Raw genomic sequence first — 22,718 nt, 5'->3', positions numbered from 1 at the left:
GTATCCTTTCTCATCAACTTCCACCAAAAGTGTCGATGGAGGGTTTCCACTGTTTTCTTGGATCCTAGGTGTCCAAGTGTTTCGTGGATGTTCTCGAGGATTATTCCCCGAATGGACTTCCTTTCGTAGTTCCCTTTCAGGACTACTATTTGGGTCGTTCCTCCTTCTCCAAGTCGGGTTATCAGCTCGTCTTTTACAGAGAAGTTTTTGAAATTCCCCGGGTTCTCTAGGATTTCCTGGTGGATCTGGCTTTTCAAGTATCCAGATTTTATTGCCCCAATGAGGTCTTCTTCTTTGAATTGTTTTCGAAGGTTCTCTTCTGGAGTTATCATTTCTTCCAGATTTTGGGTGCTCCCCCCTAGAGTTTCCTCTAGGTTATCGCTCCCCCCTAGAGCTTCCTCTAGGGTATTTCTCGCACATATCACTGCGAGTCTCTTTTTCTCTGAGTTTTTACTCAGGGTACTGCTTAGTAGCAGTTCTTCGTATTCCTCGATTCTGTCGGGGATGATATCTTCTGCATTTTTGTCCAGGTGGATGTCCGCCAACACATAATCGTCGAAATGCAGATCCTCGTCCATTGACGAGTCGAAGTATCGTGAGAGTGCATCTGCCACTTTATTTTTGTGGCCTTCCACGTATTTTATTTCGCAATTGAAGCTTGCGAAAAAGGCTTGCCATCTCAGGTGTCTACCTGAGTTGTGGTTTTTCGCTTTGAAATATTCCAAAGCTTTGTGGTCCGTGATTACTGTGAATTCACGGCCTCCCATGAGGTCGTCTTGCCATCTCATGAGCGCTTTGAGGACACCCAGTGCCTCGAGCTCGTAGGCGAAGTACCTACGTTGTGTGTTGGTGAACCTTTTGGACATGAATGCGGCCGGGTGGCAAGTCTGCCACTTTTTGCCTTGTCCAATTAATGCACCCATGCCCGCTGGGCATGCGTCTGTTATGACCCAGACGTGGAGTTTGGTCCTCTCTTCTTCTGAGAGGCTTTCCGGTGGGTTCCACTGGATGGGCTTCAGGATCGGAGCCCTGCATGCTAGACGTTTGATTTCGTCGAAGCATTTCTGGTGGAGTGGTGTCCACCTGAATGTCTGCTTGTTTGAGCAGATTGTTTGCAGTGGTCCTGTGTAACCGCTGACGTTTGGCATGAATATCGATAGATATTCTACCATTCCCAGGAATCTTAGGACTCCTGTGTGGTCTACTGGCTCTCGCCAGTTGCGGATTTTTTCCATTTTATCCGCTTGAGCGTGGATGCCCTGTTCGTCCACTCGGCTTCCTAGAACGTCTAGGATTGGGGCAAATGGCTGGAATTTTTTCCGGCTTATGTAGAATTTCGCCCCTTTTAGGCGAGTGAATAACCACAATAGTGCTTTATTGTGGTTTTCCACCGAGCTTGTGCTGGTGAATATATCGTCGAACCAGATGTGTAGGCATCTGCCTACTTCTCCTCATAGTTCCCAGGTCAGTGCGCGCTGGAAGGTGCAGGGAGCGTTGCAGTCTCCTTGCTGCATCGTGTTCAAGTTGTACGTCCTGTGGGGCATGGAGAATGTCGTCCTATTCGTCTGGATCTACGCATATTTGTTTGTACGTGTCCGACATATCGATTTTAGATCGGTATGTTGCTCTGGCGACTGATTCCTGGATCAGTCGCATGTCTGGCATTGGTGTGACGTCGAGGATTGTGTTTGAGTTACGGTTCCTCACATCTATTACCGTGTGCAAAGATCCATCTGCTTTGCGGATGCACAGTAGCGGGCATGCTCGCTCGCTGTTCGTGGGATACCACCATCCTGCTTTTACATAGCGATCTATTTTGGTCGCTAGTGCTTCCTGCAGTGCTGCAGGACATCTCGGGGTGTTTTCCCGAAATTTATTGTTCAGATCCTTCAACAGGATTCGATGGTTCACTTCCCTCAGGGGAGGCATTTCTAATGGCGCTGGTGCCATTACGGTTTCAAATTTTTCTCTCCACCACTCCCTGAGTATTTCGAACTCGGGGTTGTTCATGGAGAGACCTTCCAGGTGTGGTACGTCTGGAAGTTCTAGTCCTTCCGGACTAGGATTGGGCCAACCTTCAGGGTATTTTCTTGTGATTACCCTGAGGTGTGTTTCAATCCCACCTCCCTGTCAGGGGGGCTTCTTTTTTGGTTGTTCTCGGGCTCTTGCTCGAGTTTTCCATCCATGTGATCTTGTCACACGGTCTTCGCTTATTCCAAGGGTGTCTATGTTGCCCTTGTTTGCCGTTCTCACTTTGTGGGACCGGAAGTCTGGTTTTTGTTTAACCAGGGGGCACTGAAGATGGCATCGTATCTGTCGATGTTTATTACATCGAAGTAGTGTTTTTCTACGTGGCCGTTGATTTCAACGTCCACGTTGGTTCCGAACAGGATCTGTGATCTTGTTCCTTTCGTCCCCATTTGAAGGACAACTGGGTTCTCCAATTGGAGAATTGGGATGTGGACCGCGCGGACAAAGTCCGGCGATAAAGCGTCCGTTTCGGCTCCACTGTTGAATAGCGCATAGGCTTTTATGCCTGCTATTTTTATGTGAGCTGTTAACGTTCTCTTCATTGAGAGCGGTCTGTTTGCGGGGTATCTTCCCACGTCTTTTGAGATGCAGAATTTCGCATTGAACAAGGGGGACTGGGTTTCGATGGACTTTTGGTCCTTCTTCCCTTTGTCCTTGTTTTCCTTGGGTACTTTGGTGTATTTCCCCAAGGCATCTTTTCTTGGTGCTTCCACCAAGGCTTCGGCGACTTTTTCGTCTGCCATGTTTTCTAACTGGTGTGCTACAGCCAGTTTGATTTTATAATTTATGTCATCGTGGTCGACGACTGACATTGGGCCCATTCTTATGGTCCCAACGTTGACTTCCCCACCCTCTGAGTCGGGTGAGTATTGAGGTCCTTCGTATGGGTCCTCTATTTCGAAGCTTGATGCTTCGGAGTTGCCAGAGTTGTTCTCTGGTTTCTCATCTGATGAGTCTTTCGACTCTTCATCCGTTGAGTTCGTGATTTCCATGGCAGCTATGCGCCTTGGTTTTTCATCGCTCGTTATATTGTGTCTTGGGCAATCTTTCGTTTGCCCTATTTTGCCGCATTTGCCGCAAATTGGGACTGACTTTTGGTCAGTTTTCCTCGAGTTTTTCGAGGGTGTATCCTCTTTCCATCTGGGTTTCGGCTCTTCCACCTTCTTTCCTGATGGGAGGGCTCTGCTGCGACTCATGGTTGCCATGGTAGTTGTTCGGGTATAGTAACCTGATTTGTAGGCTGAAGACATCTTCAGCCCGTCGATTATCTCGTCTACACGAGATATTGCTTTTAACATCTCCTCGTTTGAGGAGAAGTCTGCTCTGATTCTATCATGAGCAATCATTTCCCTCTTCCATTCGAGGGGAATGTAGTTTAGGAACCAGGCGTTGAAAGACGCCTGGTCTGGCGGCGTCACCATCTGGGACGCTGCTTTTGACAGTTCTAAGTAGAACTGTTTTAGGCCTTTTTCCGCTTTGTATTTGACGTTGCGGTATTTCTTTGTCGCGTTCAACACAGCAGAGGCTTTGATGAAGGTTCTCATCAATATGTTGAGAACTTCGAGGAACATGCCCTTGTCTCCTCTGAGGAGAGTTTCGTCTCGGAGTCTAATTCCGAGGTCAAACGCGGGCCCCCCTAATCCACGAATCAAGCAGTCCAGGTGGACTTCGTCAAATTGGGGACCTTTGCATCCTCGCAAGGCGAGGAATCCCAGTAGTTCTGTGAACCACTGCCAGAACGATTCCATGTCGTTCTCCCCTGACCATTCTTTAGGGCTTCTGGTTTCACTCCTTCTGGGTAGGGAGTGAGTATTCTCACTTCGGCCATTCTTATGGCCTTTTCGTACCATTTCTCCAGGTACTCTTCTTGCTCCCCTGCCTTTGCGGGGTCGCTATCCAATGGAGATCTCTCCTTTGGGGGGTTTTTGCTGGGGGAAGTCTTCCTTGCAGCGTTTCTTTGGTTTCAGGCGTATTCGCCTGAAGTTGTATTTGTATTCTCTCATTGTTTTGAGAGGGTGTGAATGAGTTGCCTCTCTGTTCGAGAGGTCTGTCATAAGTGGACGTTTGGCCGAACCTTTGGTACGTGCCAATTCTCCTTCTAATTTCTGAACGATGCCTTCTTTCGGCATCGTCTTCTCCTATCCTTGGGAGAAGGATCTCCTTAGCGTCTCTGTCGAGTCGCTGATGATATTCCAGTGTGCTTTCACTGGTAGTTCTTTTCGTGAATTTTTCACGAGTTCTATTTATGTCCTGGACCGTGGTCCAGGGGTGTTTATTTGTTTCCTCACTTTTTTGTGAGAAATTTATTTCCTTCAGCAAATCTGTTTGTTCGCTGATTTTTTCAGTCAACGCGTCGATTGCGTTGGCCATTCTTTCTAGAGTTATCTCTAGACGAGCTGTGCTATTATGGTTCGTTTCCTCGATCTTTTTTTGGATCGAGTTTATCGCGTTTATTATGCACGATTCCTGGTTTTCCAGGAGGAAGTTTGGTTGGGCGAGCAGCGACTCTCCCCAGTTGACATTTCCGCTTCTGGGGGTTCCAGAATGGGTTCTTGGAGTGAACACTCCACGCTCGCTTTGTTTAGGTGAGGCCGTTGCGGAGGGTGCTTCCCTTTCATAGAGGGGTCTGTTCGCTGGTTTCTCCTTACTTTTACGTAAGGCTTCCTCTGCGAACTCCCTCATTTCAGTTCGCCTCCTCTTCATTATCTCGGAGACCTCCTCCGAAGTTGGCAACCTTGCCTTGTCTGGCATGGTGTGTGGGAGTGTAAACAGCGGAAGTTCTTTTGGAGCTTCCATGCTCTGGGAGATCCTGCTCTCAGGGCGTATTTTTGCGCCTTCTCGGGCTTTCAGCCTGAGAAGAAGTTGATCTTCACTTTCCATCCTCCATTCAGACGGAACCTGGAACAAGTCCAGTAGTTTTTCGGATAGCCATCGTGGGGGCTCTTCCCTTTGTTTCCCTTTGTCTGCCTTTGGGGCTTGACTTGGGGACGTGAGGGGGGACTCCAGGGGATAGTGGGGCCCTGGAGTTTCCTGCGACTCTATCCGATCAGCTTTTTGGGCTGATCGTTCGGCGCTTACACGTTTTTCGCGCAAGTCGATCACCTTGTGAGGAGGTGATGGATCTTCCCCAGCTTGGGTTAGATCGGTATGTTGTGGAGTTCTGGGGGTATTTGGCCCCGCACTTACTCCACATAAGTTTCTAAAGCCTTCAGGGACCAGCCCTGAGGTGGTTGCTATTGCTGGATCATGTTGATCCTCATCGTCATCTGACGACGGCTTTTGGTTTGAATCTCCCTTGATGGGAGATTGCAGTTTCTTTATAAACCGCTTGTTTCTTTTTAGTGTCGCTGCAGATGCGACCTTGCCCTTGCGGGCATGTTTAGGCACCATAGGCGCTTCCGAGTCAGATGTTAAGATTGTGTAGTTGTGGGTTGTGTTGTAAAACACACCTCATGCACTTAAAAAAGTGTGAGGTCTTAGGGTTGCTCAGCACACAAGGCCGTAAGTGATACAAGATAGTGTATTTTACGGTGGTGTGTAAGCGGTTACCTGGAGGTTCCCGCTTGCCCACGTGACTATGTGTATCTAATTTACATGTGACTCGGGGTTCAGGGCTATTGCCCTGACATATTCCCACCTCTCCTAGCCCCCATCCACCCTCCCCAGCCTCAGCTTTGCCAACCACCTATTCCAGTGGCCGTCCAATGTGCCATGCTCCCAAACGTCCTACTGGCATTCATATGTGTTGTACCATGAAAGTTACCGCAAGTGAAATTGACAATGCCACTAATGTTGTTAGGTGTAATGGGATGGGCTGTGAGACGGTTTGGGTATATGCCTTTTACTGTACCTTAATACTGTTGTTGTTTTCTGACAGACAAATTAGTTCCATAGGTCATGTCAGGGTCTAGGGTCCTACATTCCCCCAAACTGGACATGCAGTGCCCATCAAGAATCCCGCAACAACAAACAAGCAAGGAAACAAGGCTAACTATTGGCATAGTGGAGGTTTTTAATTTATTTTCAATGATAATATACATTTGCAAATACATTTGAATCGAAAATTTTGATGTGTGCAAAATAGGTTTAGTCCCTCTGACCAGAGACTAGAGTGCTTGCACTTCGCGCTTCGCTGAACTCTGCACTGCCCACTCATTTTCATCAAGCCATGGTTGTTGTAAGAGTTACATAATCAAATTCATAACTTTTCCTCACACAAGAAATACAATTGAGAAACTCAAAAAAAGGAAGTGGAGGCCCTTCAGAGTTGATCTCTGAAGACAAAGACAATAAAAGTGATTACAGTTATTCACCCCCAAATGAGAAACAATCACCTAACTTGTTCAGTTCTTTATCATATGTGGTGAGATTCGGCATGGATATAGGTGGTTGCTAGGACTACTCATGTACCAAATTTGGTGTCAAGCGGGGATGAAATAAAGGAAAAAATCGGTGAAACATGAGACACTTGAATGCGAAGAGTCACCATGTTTGCAACTTAACCACCCCAGCCTCATGTTGCAGTCTTCATCTCACCAACAGCCATCCATGTAGGCAGTGGGCAAAAGGCCAGTGTTATTTGTGTTAGGGTTTGTTTGTTTTGATGAGACACGGAACCTAAGTCAGAAGCATAATTTTCATCCGTGTTACCCGAACAATCAAAAAGTTAATCACCAATCCTGCCTCTCCTGGAGCCGATATTGCCTTGCTTGCTTGTTTTGTCAAATGGCCCAGCATGCGGACTCCTTAGAGCACTGTAGGCATCTTGCAGCTGAGGCAACAGAGCTGCACATGCAGAAAACCCTGACTTCATACAGAACTGAGATTCTATGCGCAAAGCAGAAGGGTGAAAAAGCGGCCAGTGCTTGGGAACATGCTTCCAATTGTGGAGTGTCCCTATCCAACATTCATGCAGAGGCTCAATGGTGGGAAAAGTCGCCTTGAACCCTCAATAAACCAGTCATGGTTGAATCAGGTGGAGAGTGATACTGTTACGGGGATGGGGGGAAATCCCCATTCCTTGATCCGTTCTTATAGTGGGATGACGAATGTCGTATCTAGTCTGTACCATAACGGGATATGTAATCGATGAATGATCCCAGTCTTGCATGGGAGTGGATGATCGAATTCCCATCGATTGTGATTGGTGATGTAGTGAGCTATTAAGGGATTGATGGTAGGTAGTCGGAGACATCAGGACGGACAGGTCAGCCATGGATACTTGGCGCTCCTCAATGGAGTGTACCATGTGTGAGGTCACGACTCGTGAGGTGGGTGAGAACTTCGTATAACTGCCATCGGGTACTTGGCATTCGCAGCGTGAACGTACCGGTAGCGGGTTGATATCATGAGTGTGCAATGAGGATTGACTAATGGGGCCTTCGGTGACTTGGCGTTCCCTTGGTGTTCGCATAGCGAATGTGCCGGCATCATGGGAAAGTGGACCTCAGAGTATTCACGATCTCCAAGATCATGATGTGATGTCGTCTGTTGAGCGTTGGGGGGAGAGCAGAGTGATGAAGTCCCGTAGGGTACAGATTCCATAGGATGATACACATGTTGAGAGTCTTCGACTTGCGACCTCGAGTTCTCACGGCGAGGACCGTTAGAGGACTCGACATAACCAGACTTATAAGACATGTTGTGAGTTGTACAGTCACACAGGTTCAGTTGAGTCACAGGAAGGGTTGTTACAGAAGATGACACACAAGACAGTTGTAGAGAGTAGTTGTTAGTTAGCAGGAACAGCCTTCGGCAGTTTCCGTACAAGACGTGTGACTATCTACAAATGGTAAGGTCATGGGGAATCCTGCGAAACACAAGTAACCTCGGCCAGCACCAAAACCCCAATGAGGAAAGCTTTGCACAAGGGGGGGGAAGGGGTAGAACGAGTAAGGATGGTAGGGTATCAGGATAGAGGGCGAAAGGGAGAAAAAGGGGGAGCGATAGAGAGGAGAAGTCTTTGACTATGCGTGTTAGAATGGGCGGAAACGGATGACTCCGGAGTGGAATCGGAGACTTAGCGTGGAGGGACCTTGGCCTCAGCGACTCAAGCGGAGCGCTGTGCCATTGCTGTTTGTCCATTTGGTCCTTAATTTCACAGTAGGTGAGCAGGAAGTCTCTAGGGGGCATTTCAGGTCGATTTCGGACTAAAACCAAAACGAGTATGTACAAGCGCCGATATATATAATGGAAGGGGCAAAAGCACAAGGAGAACAAAGGGTGACCGAATCGGAACAAAGACGTCCGAACGGGAACAAAGGGTAGAGGGAGTGGAGCGGTACCGAAGGTCACAGGGCAAGACCTGTGATACGTCCGAAAGGAGGTAGGGAGGGCGAGGCCCAGAGGGGCAGGAGGATGAGGGGAAGTGGGGATGATGACTAACTGGCTAGAATAGGAAGAAGCAGTAGTCCAAATAGGGATGAGGGGAAAACGCGAGGAATACATTATAGGTTAAAAACACCCACTGGTTCGGGTTGGGGGGGACCCTCGGGGCCCTCTCAAAATCCCCCCTATCGTACACAACTTTGAACTATTGAAACGACAGAAGCCAAACCAAACAACATGTATCATTGGATTTCACCATGTTTGATTTGCAATCATTTGAGTGACATGGTATCTCAATCACACATCAAAAGACAACATGATAATAATTGCGTGCAAGATTTGATCATGGGTCAATGTACAATGAGTTATATGTAATGGTGTTGATATACTTGAGGGTTGTTGTATTATTGAGCGCGCATGAAAAGACGACATGATAATTTTCTGCCAAATTTGATGATGGGTCAATATACAATTGTTATATAACGGTGTTGGTATGTTTGAGGGATGTTGTATTCCCAAGCGCGCGTGAAAAGACGACATGATAATTTTCTGCAAGATTTGATGATGGGTCAATATACAATGTTATATCATGGTGTTGGTATATTTAAGGGACGTTGTATTCCCAAGCGCGCATGAAAAGACGATATTACAGAACCCGGCAACGTTTCCTAGGATGCGCACTCAGCCCAGGATTCTCTGCTTCATCTTCTGATGACTCAGAATCAGCATGGAGGGATGCCTCTGAAGCTTTGTGTGCCAAAGAAGTGGAGGGCACTCGCTCCTTCATGGGTGGTACTCGGAAAGACTCCACAATGTGAAGGGAACGGCACTCATCACCCAAGAAATATCGCACTGCACAGAACACAGGGCACATGTGTGGAGGTTGGGCTAGGTGCTTGGAAATGGTCGCAAGCCTAGACTCCAATACCTCCTTCGGATGGCGCCTCCAGTCCATCTGATAGCGACTTCCAGGCTTGAATGCATTAGGTTTGCAGGCCTCTACCAGGTGGAGTCGGGCAAGGACAGCAATGGTGACCCCTTTCCTCTCTATAATAATAATATTATCATCATAATTGTGATACAGATAGCTTCAGGAAGCACTCACGGAGCTTGGTGTTGAACATGGTCATCACCTCTGCATTTTTTCCTTGCTCAGCAGTACGGGAGGCCAGTTTGATGGACTGAGTTCGGGCCTTCTGTTCGTGTCTCCGCCACCAAGGACTGTCCTCCACCAAAATACCGCAAATGTATATCAACCAGAGGTGGAAGAGTGGTGGCTTTGCTTTCCACCCTGATTGAGTCTTCCCATATTCACGATCCCATACAAGGCTGTTGGCATATTCAACCATGTTTGCACCCTTTGCCCGTTCCGCTGGAATCTTCTCTTCATTGTCTTTGACCCGATGGAAGGGAGCCCATGCAGTGAGGATGAACGCAGCAATGAGGCTGATCTGGAATCTTGCATCCGACATATCATAGCTCTCGGTGACCCAATTCGTGAGCTCCTGAGACATCGGGTCCTTCAAGATGTCTTGCTGGATCCAGTCAAGTGGAAGTCGAGAACGTTTGATGACCCATGTAAGGTCACCAAGCCTTGCATCAATCCAGTGCCATGATGCCTGTGGGTTTCCCTCTGTAATCTGGGTGCTGGCAATGGAGGCTGCAAGGCAATCTGGATCAGACATGGTTCCCAGATCAGGTCGTCTTGCATTCCTGCTGGGGTATATCAAGTCCACCCATGAATCATACTGTGCCCATTGACTCGACCTCCCTGTGGGAAACATGGTGGAATGTGGATATCGATACATCCGTCTTGAATCCATCTGAAAGACAACAGCCTCAATGCAGAACTCCTGTTGCCCTTGTGAGGATGATGTGTGTGGGCAAAAAAAGTATATTTTCGACCATGGAAATAGCCTATTGCCACCGGTCTGCCAGTCTTTTTTTTGTTGCTCTCCTGGGCGGATCCTGAGATAGGGGACAGGAGAAGCAGCTCGCGTTTGGGAGTTGTGCAAGTCGACACTAGTTGCCATGACTGTTGCCACTCAAGACAGCGCCAATTCTCCTGGCGGACTCCACGATGGGGCACACACAGGATGGCTTCATCATTTGAAGTTCCACCACATTTCTCAGAGTTTTTCCCAAGTCGGACGCATCGTTACCACGATACACAAGCCCCTTCCTGAGCCAGACGACCATTTAAACCACATTCCTCTCACTTTCATTTCGATTTCCCCCGAGTGTTCACAGCGTCGCTGGTTCAAGCCCAAAGAGCTAAAGCCTCCCGGCCAGCTTGGAGTTCCCGCTTTTGATGACGGTCCAGAGCCCGTGCACTCGCATGATGCCCCAGAGACAAGTCCAGTACACGACAGCGCTGAGCACAAGCTAGAAGAGCTAAGGCCGGGAGACCTTAGTGACGAGAATCCATTCATTTTCGAACGCGAAGCCGATCACGTTCTCCAGTACCAAGTTGCGCGCACGGCAAAAGCCTTGGTATAGAGCCAGTTGACGATGGTGGGGTGAGGTGGGTGTTGATGGTTGGATGGTTGGATGGTTGGGTGATTGAGCGCGACAAGATCCCGTGGGAAAGTTCTGAGGTCACATGGCATTCAACACCATGCGGACTTCTTTCTTTCTTGAATCAGCAGTTTTTTATCTTGACTCCAGTCTCAAGCGGCAACGATCTTCTTGTATTTGACTCTGGGACTCCAGATGCTTGGATCCTTTTACTTCTTGTGTTCAGTGATGTAAATCGTCGATATGCGCAGTAGAATTAAAACTCAAATGGAAACAACAGCATGGTTTCACATGTAAAAATAAGCGCCTCTAAAGGGATCTGTGTGCTTTCGTCAGCTTGAGGAAAGCCTATTGCAATAGAAAGAGTGTCGGCACCTCCAGGAGGAACAGAAATACAGTGACAACTTGAGTCACAATTTTTGTGACACAACAAGCGGTGATGCACACTCTGTTCCTCCAGGGGGAACAGAAAATGCAGTGACAACTCATGTCACAATTTTTGTGACTCAACCGGTGATGCATACTCTGTTCCTCTAGGGGGAACAGAATGCCTCTGTGACAATATTTTGTTACAATATTGTGACACAAAGCGGTGATGCACACTCTGGGGGAACAGAAAAGTGTGACAAAGTTCTGTCACAATAATTTTGTGACACAAGCGGTGATGCATACTCTGTTCCTCCAAGGGGAACAGAAGTGCATCTGTGACAACTTGTGTCACAATGTTTGTGACCGAACCGGTGATGAGTACTCTGTTCCTCCAGGGGGAACAGAAAATGCAGTGACAACTTGTGTCACAATTTTTGTGACTCAACCGGTGATGCATACTCTGTTCCTCTAGGGGGAACAGAATGCCTCTGTGACAATATTTTGTTACAATATTGTGACACAAGCGGTGATGCATACTCTGTTCCTCTAGGGGGAACAGAATGCCTCTGTGACAACATTTTGTTACAATATTGTGACACAAGCGGTGGTGCACACTCTGTTCCTCCAGGGGGAACAGAAAAGGCAGTGACAACTCATGTCACAATTTTTGTGACTCAACCGGTGATGCATACTCTGTTCCTCCAGGGGGAACAGAATGCCTCTGTGACAATGTTTTGTTACAATATTGTGACACAAGCGGTGATGCACACTCTGTTCCTCTAGGGGGAACAGAATGCCTCTGTGACAACATTTTGTTACAATATTGTGACACAAGCGGTGGTGCACACTCTGTTCCTCTAGGGGGAACAGAAGTGCATCTGTGACGACTTTTTGTCACAATTTTTGTGACACAAGCGGTGATGTATACTCTGTTCCTCCAAAGGGGAACAGAAATGCAGTGACAACTTGTGTCACAATTTTTGTGACCCAACCGGTGATGCATACTCTGTTCCTCTAGGGGGAACAGAATGCCTCTGTGACAATATTTTGTTACAATATTGTGACACAAGCGGTGATGCATACTCTGTTCCTCCAAGGGGAACAGAATGCCTCTGTGACAATATTTTGTTACAATATTGTGACACAAGTGGTGATGCATGCCCATTCAAAAATTTCCACTATGCGTTCGTCATCTTGAGGAAAGCCTATTGCAATAGAAGGAGTGTTGCACCTCCAGGAGGAACAGAAATACAGTGACAACTTGAGTCACAATTTTTGTGACACAACAAGCGGTGATGCACACTCTGTTCCTCCAGGGGGAACAGAAAATGCAGTGACAACTTGTGTCACAATTTTTGTGACTCAACCGGTGATGCATACTCTGTTCCTCTAGGGGGAACAGAACGCCTCTGTGACAACATTTTGTTACAATATTGTGACACAAACGGTGATGCATACTCTGTTCCTCCAAGGGGAACAGAAGTGCATCTGTGACAACTTGTGTCACAATTTTTGTGACCAAACCGGTGATGCGTACTCTGTTCCTCCAGGGGGAACAGAAAATGCAGTGACGGCTTGTGTCACAATTTTTGTGACCAAACCGGTGATGCATATCCTCTAGGGGGAACAGAATGCCTCTGTGACAATATTTTGTTACAATATTGTGACACAAGCGGTGATGCATACTCTGTTCCTCCAGGGGGAACAGAAGTGCATCTGTGACAACATTTTGTTACAATATTGTGACACAAGCGGTGGTGCACACTCTGTTCCTCTAGGGGGAACAGAAGTGCATCTGTGACGACTTTTTGTCACAATTTTTGTGACACAAGCGGTGATGTATGCTCTGTTCCTCCAAAGGGGAACAGAAATGCAGTGACAACTTGTGTCACAATTTTTGTGACCAAACCGGTGATGCATACTCTGTTCCTCTAGGGGGAACAGAATGCCTCTGTGACAATATTTTGTTACAATATTGTGACACAAGCAGTGATGCATACTCTGTTCCTCCAAGGGGAACAGAAGTGCATCTGTGACAACTTGTGTCACAATATTTTTGTGACCCAACCGGTGATGCATACTCTGTTCCTCCAGGGGGTACAAAAATGTGCAAGCCAAAGTAAAACTTGCTAGAGTGCCCTACTGCTTGATGCCCTAGCGCTAGGGCAAGCTGAACCTGGTCCCTAGGAATTTTTTGACCCTAGGGCAGGATGACCCAGGTTAGGGCTAGGGATCCTGCCCTAGGGATTTTTCAAACCCTGGAACCCTAGGCCCCCTCTTAACTGAACCTGGGTTTGCCAACGGTTCAGTTCAGGTTCAGCCTTCCCATCCTTTCTTCGAACCAGTTCGGGTTCAAGTTCGCCTCTGAACCGAACCGAACCGAACCACGGTACCCCTAGACTCCGACTCTGACTCACTTAGTGAGCGCAGATTGAATTGCTAGTAAAGCGTGGCAACTCAGTCTCAAGCAAATATGCGAAAGAGAACTGAGGGAAAAAGGAATTGAATGAACGGGAATTCCCACGTAGTTTGGGAACGGAGTAGTCCAAAATGAATACAAAAGTGAAAAATATTAGGTGGCCAGCCGGACGAGTTTCGCTCGGCCGTGGGAATGTGGCTGTACAAACTCGCCCTGCTGCACTTGCGCGCTGTTCTCCAACACTTAGTACCTTGTCCATGACATACAATATGCTCCCTGCCACGAGTGGGACAATGTCCCATATGTAATCCCTGAGTGCGTCAGACCGATAGCACATTCCATCCTCTAGATCTGACTTCATGGAACACGACTCTGGACGTTTCGGAGCCCCTACCAAAATGATCTTTGTCCCATATGCGGAATAAAAGGACGTTGGCCCTTACCTCGCTTGTAACAATTGTAAGATATCTGACTGGCACCAACTCAATGCCGCTTTGCCTAGGTGTCGCCCATCTTAGCCATGCGGTAGATGATGCCTCGAAATCTTCCGCTGTCTGCGCGGACCTTAGCCAGCTCCGGACTGTACACTGAACTTTCTGGCATGGATGCGCGGAACAGAACAGTAATATGGTACAATCCAAACCTAAATGGTAACAGGAGCTCTTGCACGCTTAAAAAGATCCCTTATCCATACCCCCCGTTTCCGCTGCCGCTGCCTAGCCCATTCTTCCTCAGTAAGTAAGAAGGCTTCGACTGCCTCCGACTGGAATCGCTGCTCTTGCTTCCAACACACCTCCCTTGCCTCCCCCAGCATTCAAAGCCTTCTCGCTCACCCACCACCTCCCCAATCACCTCCTGCTCCCCCGGGTCGCGCATCGCTTGTTTCGCAGCATGTATAATGAATCCTTCACAAGGGGTCCGGGACGGAGTTTTTCGTACAACGGAATGACCATGATTGGCGGCCATTCGGACGGTGAGGCTGTCGACAAATTGCCACCAGAGGTGCATCCTGAAGTGCATAGCCAAGAGTTCAGACCCCACTATGGACACTTGCGATTCAAGCGTGAGCATGCCATTTGAGGAAGAGAAATAGCCGAATTTCAAACGGATAAGGACTCAAGACCTTCCTGCGACATTGTACGACAAGTTTTGAAGCCAGACGATCAGCTACGGGTGACCGCAAAGATGCATGAGATCTCCGAGGTGGTAGACATGTGCCTCCACCAAGAATCGTCGGAAGGACATGACTTTTACCAACGACAAGTGTGAACAAATCAGAAGGCATCATGCCTGCTTCGCGATGAGATTGTTAGTTCCAAACCCGAGAGACACCGAGACGAAGGATGTTAGTAACGAGCCTCAGAATAGGTGCACACGACGTTCCGGATGCCAAGTTGTGCGCAAGATCGAAGTCGTGCGGAGCTGGTAGATGTTGGGTGCGAATCAGACGCTGAGGCAAGCAAGGATCTTTAGAGCATCTTAACAGTCCATTGAGTCATGATGCCAGAACTGTGCCCAAGCGATGAGTCCTTGTCAAACAGTAGAAGTGGAAACATGCCGTTTACATGAAGATCACAATGAGGCTACAAGTCGAGCAACAGAACCACCCCGTCTGCGAAATTGATCCCGATGGCGGGTTGAACACCTCGAGCAGGGTCCGAAGCATTAGCGCATCGGATCCCTTTCCGCACAATTGACAAGTCAGATGTCCAGACATTCATGAGTCCTGATCGAGAACCTGCACTGGATAGCATTGCACCAGGCACGTCAGAATCACATGAGCTTGGCGTAGGCAAGATGCCACATTTGACGCCCGAATGAGGTGACAAGCATGAGGATTTGACCCAGATAAGACTGTAAGCCACAATTCCGAGTCCAATTGAGGGGGCAAGAGGTCTACGCGTGTCAGGACGCTGCCTATCACACCTGAGTCCGATGACGGCCCTTCAGCTCTGCCCCCAACAAAGTTTTTAACACAAATCATTTCCTTGGAGGCTCTGGAGACCGAGTGCATACAAACAATCGAGTTTGCCAGCGATACCCTCCTGCTTGAAAAGCCAAAGGCTTTTCAAGTTGTTTGCAGCGATGTGAGTGTCTTTGATGCCGAACGCGAGCCAGAACCTAGTAGAATGTCAAGTAAAGAGCAGGATCGTGACAAACATGAGCACAAAGTGCTGAGGCCTCCCGGGTTCCACTCTAGCGTGGTTAGGCCATTTAATTGCAAGGACTTCGTCGATGCGACGGCGCGAAGTCCATGTCGGGGCTGAAAGGGATAAGGTTTCGTTGAGTTCCCACCCGAGCTCAAACTGGTCTTAGTTCTCGAGCCTGAGCCAAGCGCAAAAGGTACAAGGATTTTGCTACTACGGCATGTCAGCAATCGGTGGTTATTCAGACCTTGGAGATGTCGAAGAGATATCGGTAAATAAGTGATAAACTGTTGAGAACCGATAACACACGCTCCAAGCACCCGTTGCCGGCCCGCCTCAAGCATGACACCCCGACGCTGAAATCGCGATTTCAGTCGACGCCTACCGACTCGGCCGACCCCTCTATTTTTCCTTGACTATGAATACCAGCAGAACCCGTGCGCGGTACGTCGTCCTTCTAATAAACGACGTACCGCAGTTTATAGCATAAACAAGGTACCAACGCACATAGGAAACACACCTCGTTTGGAGAAATGTTCAGACAGTAAATCCCATGCTCAGCCCTCTATAAAGCAAATCTCCTACCTCAGAATTTCGGTACATCGCGGCGCAACATTGCCACCCCCATTGTCGCATTCACCACGTAGCAACCGGTCAGAGACGAGTTTACTCTGCCGTAACATCTTAACTTGAAGCAAATAAACATACAAGCGGAAAATCAACACGACGATTGGGTCATGAACGTTGCGTCAATGCGGGGGCCGGGCCACTGAGAGCACTCAATGGGTGCGTTTGCGCATCCCGCCGTTCCGAACGGTCATGCCCGAAACCTGCGGCCTTAGGTGTTTCCAGGTTCCGGAGTATTGTTGGACTGATAATGAAAGACTGCGAGGTTCGGGAGTGACGATCACTTGGGGTTGGTTCGGTGTTAGAAGGGGACTCATGTGTGCTGTCTTGTTGGCTTGGAGCGGTAAACCGCTATAAGCCGCCACCGAGCCGTCTGCGTTCCCACCAACAACCATAGCGCCAGGGACGAGACCGGTAGTCCTGATACGATTATTTGAGGTCGACTCCCTGGGCCAACAATTTAAAGTCAAATTGTCGGAGAGCAGAAAACAGGGCCGTACCGTATTTCTGCAATTTGAACTGAGTACCACGCAAGCGAGCTGCCGTGGCTCTCTACCATCCGGCAAGATTTGTCATCCCAAGGTAAGCGTGCGCATGCAGGTGATCCTCTATTGGTGTTTTGTTGTCCTTGAACGGAAGCGTGATGAAACCAGTGTGAAGTGCCATGGAACGTCAGGAGGTGCCAACGGCGCCGTATTTGCGGATCCCATTCCGTTGTGTGTGGCAGGAGCCGGATATGAAGGGGTGTGAGGGCATCCACTGATCAGAACAAGTGGTGACACTCTGAACGTGATTTAGCAGAGATAGACTGGGGAACGCGTCGGTTCAGCAAAATGATGTCGATAAATTAAGTAAGGTACCAGGGATAGACGGAAGGGATGTGCAAACTTGCGAGTTCGGAATTGCAAGAGACAGGACCAGAGCCTCCTGGCGCCCGAGTTGAGAGGAATCAGACCAGCTCCGAAGGCTACTGGGCCGGTGCGCCCCAGATGACGATTGAAACGCGTAGTTCGGGGTGTGAAGCAACCACCTTCGAAGACATATCCTAGAAGTTTCATCTGAGGGACGACACACAATTGCGATTCCAACGTGGGTGCATCAATCAAGCCAGGCTTTCTTCCAGTCTCCAATTAGAGCCCATAGTGTCCAACTTGGAAAGCAACTACATAGCCAAGTATAATGACGGAGAAGATCTACCGCCGCTCAGGCCCCCCAGCCATTGCTCTCGCGCGGTTGAGTAGTCAGTCAGCATTGGAAAGCATGGAAGATGGAGAAAAGGAGAACGGATGAGAAAGACGTTTGCAGGGACTCCGAATGGGAAAACAAGACATGCGCACCAAAAACCACCAATTCAACCCCCATTCCTATATCTGCCTTCAAACCCCGCTGAAATTGACCCTGCAGCAACCCATTAATCCGCTCTCCACCCATCGTCAATCGATTTGCAAAAGTTGGTGGGGAATCGCCCAGCAAGTCCCCCAAACAACCCAGAATCGAGCAAGCTAGAGGCTGACTCCATGATGAGTGTGAGATGTACAGTCCTGGAGAAAAGGGGAAAGGGAGTCCCGGATGAGAAGGTTCGGGACGAGGCGACTGAATTCGATGATGTATGCGGGATCGATTTCTGCTTTAGCTCCGGAGGTCGTGGCGCAATGTGCCGACAGCTAAAAGTGGGTGGCGGGAGTGCCAGGGGGAGTAGGAATAGGCTCTAAAGATATTGAGGAGCATCAGCACGGCGAAAAGGGAGAAGAAAGAAGTAGGCAATGCCAAACACCGTCAACCCAACCAGAATTCACCCTCAAAAGTTTTCCGAATCGATACCGAAATTGAGCACGACGCAGTACATCGGAATGCAATTTCGATGAAGATCGCAACAGCCCGTCAAAATTTCCCTGGAACTTTGGTGAATGTTGTGCACTTGGGGTTGATGCCGGAGGGAGCAATGAAGATGAAGAGGGTTTGGCTTAGGTGTGCCGAGCGGTCACGATAATTCGATGTTAAAGCCGACCATTTGGTTGATAATCCCAAACATGCGTGACGAAGAAGGTGCCGAGTGCGTTGGCCACGTCGAGCTGATGAGGGACACCAATTCAATGACCGAGGAACGGCTACCTACGTTGGTGACTTAGAAGCGAGCTTGGGCGTGGGAATGTGGCTGTACGAAAACTCGTACGTAGCGCGCTGTTTTCCAACATCTCACATCACGAGCTGCTTCCCAATTGGGCCCTGGAGACACTTTTGGATGCCCCATGAGTTTCTAGTGTCCCAGCCTATAGGTATGGGCAGTTGTAAACGGCGGCTCACTCGTAGCACAGATGCAAGATAGAAGCGAGTAATGATTTGGGGATAATGTCCGTGCGTATATATATACAAAGGAATGAATAAAGAGAGAAATCTACGTAAGGCAACTCCTGTGTAGCTGCGCGCTTAGTGAAATCCTCCACATCCTCCACATGCGCCCCGGATATCTCCGGTGACTCGCATTTCCAACATACAACTTTAGAATGGTCAACTTAAACTAAAAGCAGTTATTGTTACACACATGGTCAGTACAGCCTGTGTCATACAGAATAACGTGTGAAGAAAAGAAGTGAAACATGCAAGAATCCCTGCAGGTAGGAGATACAAATGAACAGGCCCATGTGGTTTGACTGGAGGCTCAATGTTCAACCTGGCAGTCGAAACCAAAAAGGTTGCAACCATTGAAACGAAACCGATCACATCTCCATCACTGGCCCGACGACATCCTGTCCACCCACTTAAGCACCTCGGAAAGACATTCTTGGTCATGCTTTTTTGTGATTAGCCGGTCACGTAGCTTCTGATTTGATACCCCCAATTCTCCGATGAGCAGCTCATGAGGGAACTTCGCCTTACCCTCCTCCCCCCCCCAATCGAAGTCAACTAGCAACATTCTCTCGTTGGTAAAGACAAAGTTTGCGAGACGCAGATCGCCATGGACCAAGTTTTCACCATGGAAGGCATTGACCAGGTTGCAAATATTCTCCTTCCACTCCTGAGCACGTTGAGGGGAGGGCTTGATGTGCTCGTGATCCTTGACATCGATACTTTCCATCGCCACTGCATACCATCCCCCGTGTAATTGTTGGAACCCAAATATCCGGGGGGCAAGCCCCTTTAATGCACAGAAAGCGTGCAGGTCTTTAGAGTAGAGTTGCGAAAACTTGACAAATATTTTCGATGGGTTTGATGAAACTAGAGTAGCGTGGTAAAGGTGCCGGTGTTCAAAGTCATCGAATCGTGACTCGAGGATGAACTGTATTTTCTCCGATCCCCGTTTGGGGAAAATGTCAATTTCAGTCACACTTGGGTGGCGACTCGTTTTGATGGTCAATGGGCAGGGCCACGAGTCAGGGGAGCTTTTGAGCACTCGGAGGAAGTCTTTGATGTCGGATTTGATCTTCGAGGAAACGAGAGCAGCAGCCTTAAACGCTAGGAGGAGGTCCCATCGGAACTCTTCACCAGTTGGGTCTATCATAGGAAGCGATGGTGTCAAGGGTACGACACGCACTTGCCCTATCCAGATGACCCCGAAAAACTGGATGGCAGGTCCTGCGCGTCTCAATAAGGAAGAACTCACGAGGGATACAAGTAAACTCACCAACAAGTGTCACTCCCAAGGCAGGCACCCTCCACCTCTGGAAGAGCTCTGGTTGGTCTTCGGCTTGCTTCGCGAATGAAGTGGCGATATAGGAGGCAAGCTGAGGGTTGGGCTCACAAGATGCAGACGACAATTCGTTCTTGCACTCTATACATATTACCATGGCCCCGTGCTCTCCGTCTAGGTGGCCATCTGATATCTTTCGGCTGCTGGGTAACATGCTGGCCTTGATAGAGTTGGGAGGAACTTTTAAAATAGGCTCCAGACACCTCATGAACTTGGAACGTCGTTGGTCTTCCTTGTTGAAAAACTTGGTCATTTCATTTGCGAGTGCATTGACGTCTTCCTTCAGTTTATCTTCAGGGAAATCCTTCTCTCCAGGGACCTCCAGTCCACAGCGAATGTCACGAAAGTAACCAAATGGCTGGTATAGGAGAGAAATAGGCGCCATCAGTTTGTCCTTTCCAGGGCAATCATCCAAGATCCTTTGTTCAGTGTCGCGTTGAATACTACGGTAGGAATCGATTTTGGCAACAGCTCTTTTATTAGACGCATGCGATGAAAACCAGTCACGAGGCTAGTCAGACCAGACTCGGACTGGGTTAGGATCTCTGGCTCTGGGAATAATACATTCGTGATGTGACCAATTGAACAATCAAGGCACACTCACGGAAAACGACTAAGAGCGTTCGGTGTTCCCACTTCGACAATTTCTCCCCTGGGTTGAAAAATTGATAGCTTTCGTCTACAAATGAGTCGTCGTCCAATTTTAGATCCTTCAAGATGCTTAGTTGTAACGCTTCTCTCGGCTGCAGGGTGTTAGCAGTCAAGCCAGGTGGGAAATAGCTGTCACACCTCGTAAACATGAATACGATAATCATCAGTCTCCAGCGGGATTTTAGGCTTCATCAATCGGCGGAATTCCTCATGGAGAAGCTTTACGGGGTCTTCAGAAGTTGCCTCAATGCTACCACCATGAACAAACTGATAGGGATTGGATCGTCCATCGAACAAGGCGTACGGAATTTGGAGGGGGCGCTTCGCAGCTATGATTATTTCAATACAGTTCACAAAGGCAAACCAGAGATTAAACGGACTGAATACGAATATGAGGTTTGAGGTTCCTATTGTTCGCAGGTTTTGTTCAAGGGGACAGGCAATAGTCCTATGCTGTTGTATCTGATGCTTCCCCAGCTGCCCAGTCACCAGCGCCTGAGCGTAGTCCTCATCAGGTAGCTGCAAAACAGTCATGGAAAATCCAGTAGGGTTTGAACAATACATACCTGGTACAAAGCAAGATTCTCACAGCTTCCGGCACTGCGCATTAATAGAGAGTTGACAACGGACCTGGCATGATCGTAAACCACTTTCGGCGAATCCCCTGGGTATGCCACCACTTCCGACCCGAGGAAGCTTTTGTAGGAGGATCTGAGTTCCTCGAAAACCTTATAGTGCAAACTCAAACTAGCGCCTATAATGACAGCTCCAGACTTCTGTTCACCGGCGGCCTGAGCAACTTACTGAAAACCACCATGAGCTCTTGTTGCATCCCCTGCCCTGAAAAGTCTTGAACCTTGTCTGAGTCCGAGGGGTTTTTGGCAGCATCTTCCAACATCCGTCGCCGCTCCACCCCTTGCCCCATTGGTTCCAAACACTACAGAGCTCGAGATGAAACACTAGGCAAACCAGGCACCACACGGTCACCTCACCAAATAAATATCAGCTTCTATCTCGAACTGTTGAAACTTGGGTTGCGATTTGATGAGGCGGATAGCGGTTTGTTTATGATCTTGTGCGATAGGATCATCTCGAACAGATTTCAGATATTTGAATGAATTGGGTGGATGCTCGTGAACCAAGTGGTATAAGGTGGTCATAGTGGAGGCTGAGAGACAGTGGTGAGAGGAAATGCCGCATGTATGTGATTGAATTCAAACAAATTAGATATCGGAAGCATCACGATTGCAAGATGGGACTACAGGCGCCAAAACAGCAATGATTTGCCTCCAATTTTGCGGCACCGCACTGCCCTGAACACCGGAACCAACGACTATCATTCCGATAACCAGATGAGACCCAGAGAATTAACTCGAGTTTGCTGACTTTGAAAATGTGGTTTTGAGAAGACCAACATGTGTATTTGTTTGTGTTACGGTTAAGCCGTAACCCCGACGGACTTAACAGTGTTCACATGTCCAGTTCTAGCATATTATTTCCACTACTCCATAGCGGATCCTGTAAATTTAGGCCCCACGCTGTGCACGGGGTCCTCTGTAACCTAAGGTCCTCTTTTCCCATTACAGTTGTGTTTGGAGGGCAGCACAGATAGTGCCGGAAGGCACTAGCGTGCGACCGGGGGCTCAGTTGTTCACTCCCATTGCGGCTTGCATCCCACACTCATAATGTAAATAAGCACTATATGCGCGGTCTCAGTCTCGAACAAGAGAACTGATTTATTGATCCTTTACCTATATGCGCGGTCTGTAAATACAGTCAGAACTCGCATACAAGGAATAAAGTAAATAAAAGGATATCTCGAACAAGAGAACACTACATATTGACCCGTTTTGACCACACCCATCCCTGTGGGAACCAATACAATCGTGGGGTATGCATGTCCCTCCAAACGGCCGTCCGGCCAAAGCCGAGGCACCTGCTC

At 48.4% G+C, this 22,718-nt stretch overlaps 7 protein-coding genes across 7 annotated transcripts; 2 read left to right on the top strand and 5 right to left on the bottom strand.

Moving 5' to 3' along the window:
- Positions 1-9,004: 9,004 nt before the first annotated feature.
- Positions 9,005-10,142, bottom strand: EI90DRAFT_3021218 (uncharacterized protein; the record flags this gene model as incomplete). Its single annotated transcript, XM_039057617.1, has 2 exons — positions 9,005-9,405; positions 9,464-10,142. 2 exons carry the CDS (start codon positions 10,140-10,142, stop codon positions 9,005-9,007), a joined length of 1,080 nt encoding a protein of 359 aa, XP_038909632.1.
- A 247-nt stretch (positions 10,143-10,389) lies between these two features.
- On the top strand, positions 10,390-10,857 carry EI90DRAFT_3021217 (uncharacterized protein; the record flags this gene model as incomplete). Its single annotated transcript, XM_039057616.1, has 1 exon — positions 10,390-10,857. One exon carries the CDS (start codon positions 10,390-10,392, stop codon positions 10,855-10,857), a length of 468 nt encoding a protein of 155 aa, XP_038909631.1.
- Positions 10,858-14,161: 3,304 nt separating this feature from the next.
- On the bottom strand, positions 14,162-16,413 carry EI90DRAFT_3021216 (uncharacterized protein; the record flags this gene model as incomplete). Its single annotated transcript, XM_039057615.1, is given in 9 exon segments — positions 14,162-14,306; positions 14,457-14,672; positions 15,251-15,401; positions 15,590-15,660; positions 15,680-15,784; positions 16,120-16,166; positions 16,196-16,267; positions 16,331-16,375; positions 16,396-16,413. The coding sequence occupies 9 exon segments, from the start codon at positions 16,411-16,413 to the stop codon at positions 14,162-14,164; spliced, it is 870 nt and encodes a 289-aa protein (XP_038909630.1).
- Positions 16,404-17,113, bottom strand: EI90DRAFT_135085 (uncharacterized protein). Its single transcript, XM_039051712.1, has 2 exons — positions 16,938-17,113; positions 16,404-16,884 (listed from the first exon to the last, which is right to left on the bottom strand). The coding sequence occupies exons 1-2, from the start codon at positions 16,994-16,996 to the stop codon at positions 16,590-16,592; spliced, it is 354 nt and encodes a 117-aa protein (XP_038909629.1). The 5' UTR covers positions 16,997-17,113; the 3' UTR covers positions 16,404-16,589.
- Positions 17,114-18,109, bottom strand: EI90DRAFT_135215 (uncharacterized protein). Its single transcript, XM_039051715.1, has 3 exons — positions 17,775-18,109; positions 17,604-17,661; positions 17,114-17,553 (listed from the first exon to the last, which is right to left on the bottom strand). Exons 1-3 carry the CDS (start codon positions 17,866-17,868, stop codon positions 17,232-17,234), a joined length of 474 nt encoding a protein of 157 aa, XP_038909628.1. The 5' UTR covers positions 17,869-18,109; the 3' UTR covers positions 17,114-17,231.
- On the top strand, positions 17,958-18,773 carry EI90DRAFT_3293413 (uncharacterized protein; the record flags this gene model as incomplete). Its single annotated transcript, XM_039067378.1, has 4 exons — positions 17,958-18,107; positions 18,152-18,405; positions 18,567-18,606; positions 18,714-18,773. The coding sequence occupies 4 exons, from the start codon at positions 17,958-17,960 to the stop codon at positions 18,771-18,773; spliced, it is 504 nt and encodes a 167-aa protein (XP_038909627.1).
- Positions 18,774-19,021: 248 nt separating this feature from the next.
- Positions 19,022-21,936, bottom strand: EI90DRAFT_3293412 (uncharacterized protein; the record flags this gene model as incomplete). Its single annotated transcript, XM_039067377.1, has 10 exons — positions 19,022-20,010; positions 20,060-20,568; positions 20,658-20,676; positions 20,730-20,868; positions 20,915-21,105; positions 21,157-21,295; positions 21,343-21,376; positions 21,407-21,530; positions 21,581-21,713; positions 21,769-21,936. The coding sequence occupies 10 exons, from the start codon at positions 21,934-21,936 to the stop codon at positions 19,166-19,168; spliced, it is 2,301 nt and encodes a 766-aa protein (XP_038909626.1). The 3' UTR covers positions 19,022-19,165.
- Between the last annotated feature and the right edge of the window lie 782 nt (positions 21,937-22,718).

The sequence above is a fragment of the Cantharellus anzutake genome (genome assembly GCF_015039405.1).
Source record: "Cantharellus anzutake strain C23 chromosome Unknown EI90scaffold_104, whole genome shotgun sequence".
NCBI classification, from domain to species: domain Eukaryota; kingdom Fungi; phylum Basidiomycota; class Agaricomycetes; order Cantharellales; family Hydnaceae; genus Cantharellus; species Cantharellus anzutake.
Note: the sequence above shows the minus strand (reverse complement) of the source record. Positions and strands in the feature narration are given on the sequence as shown.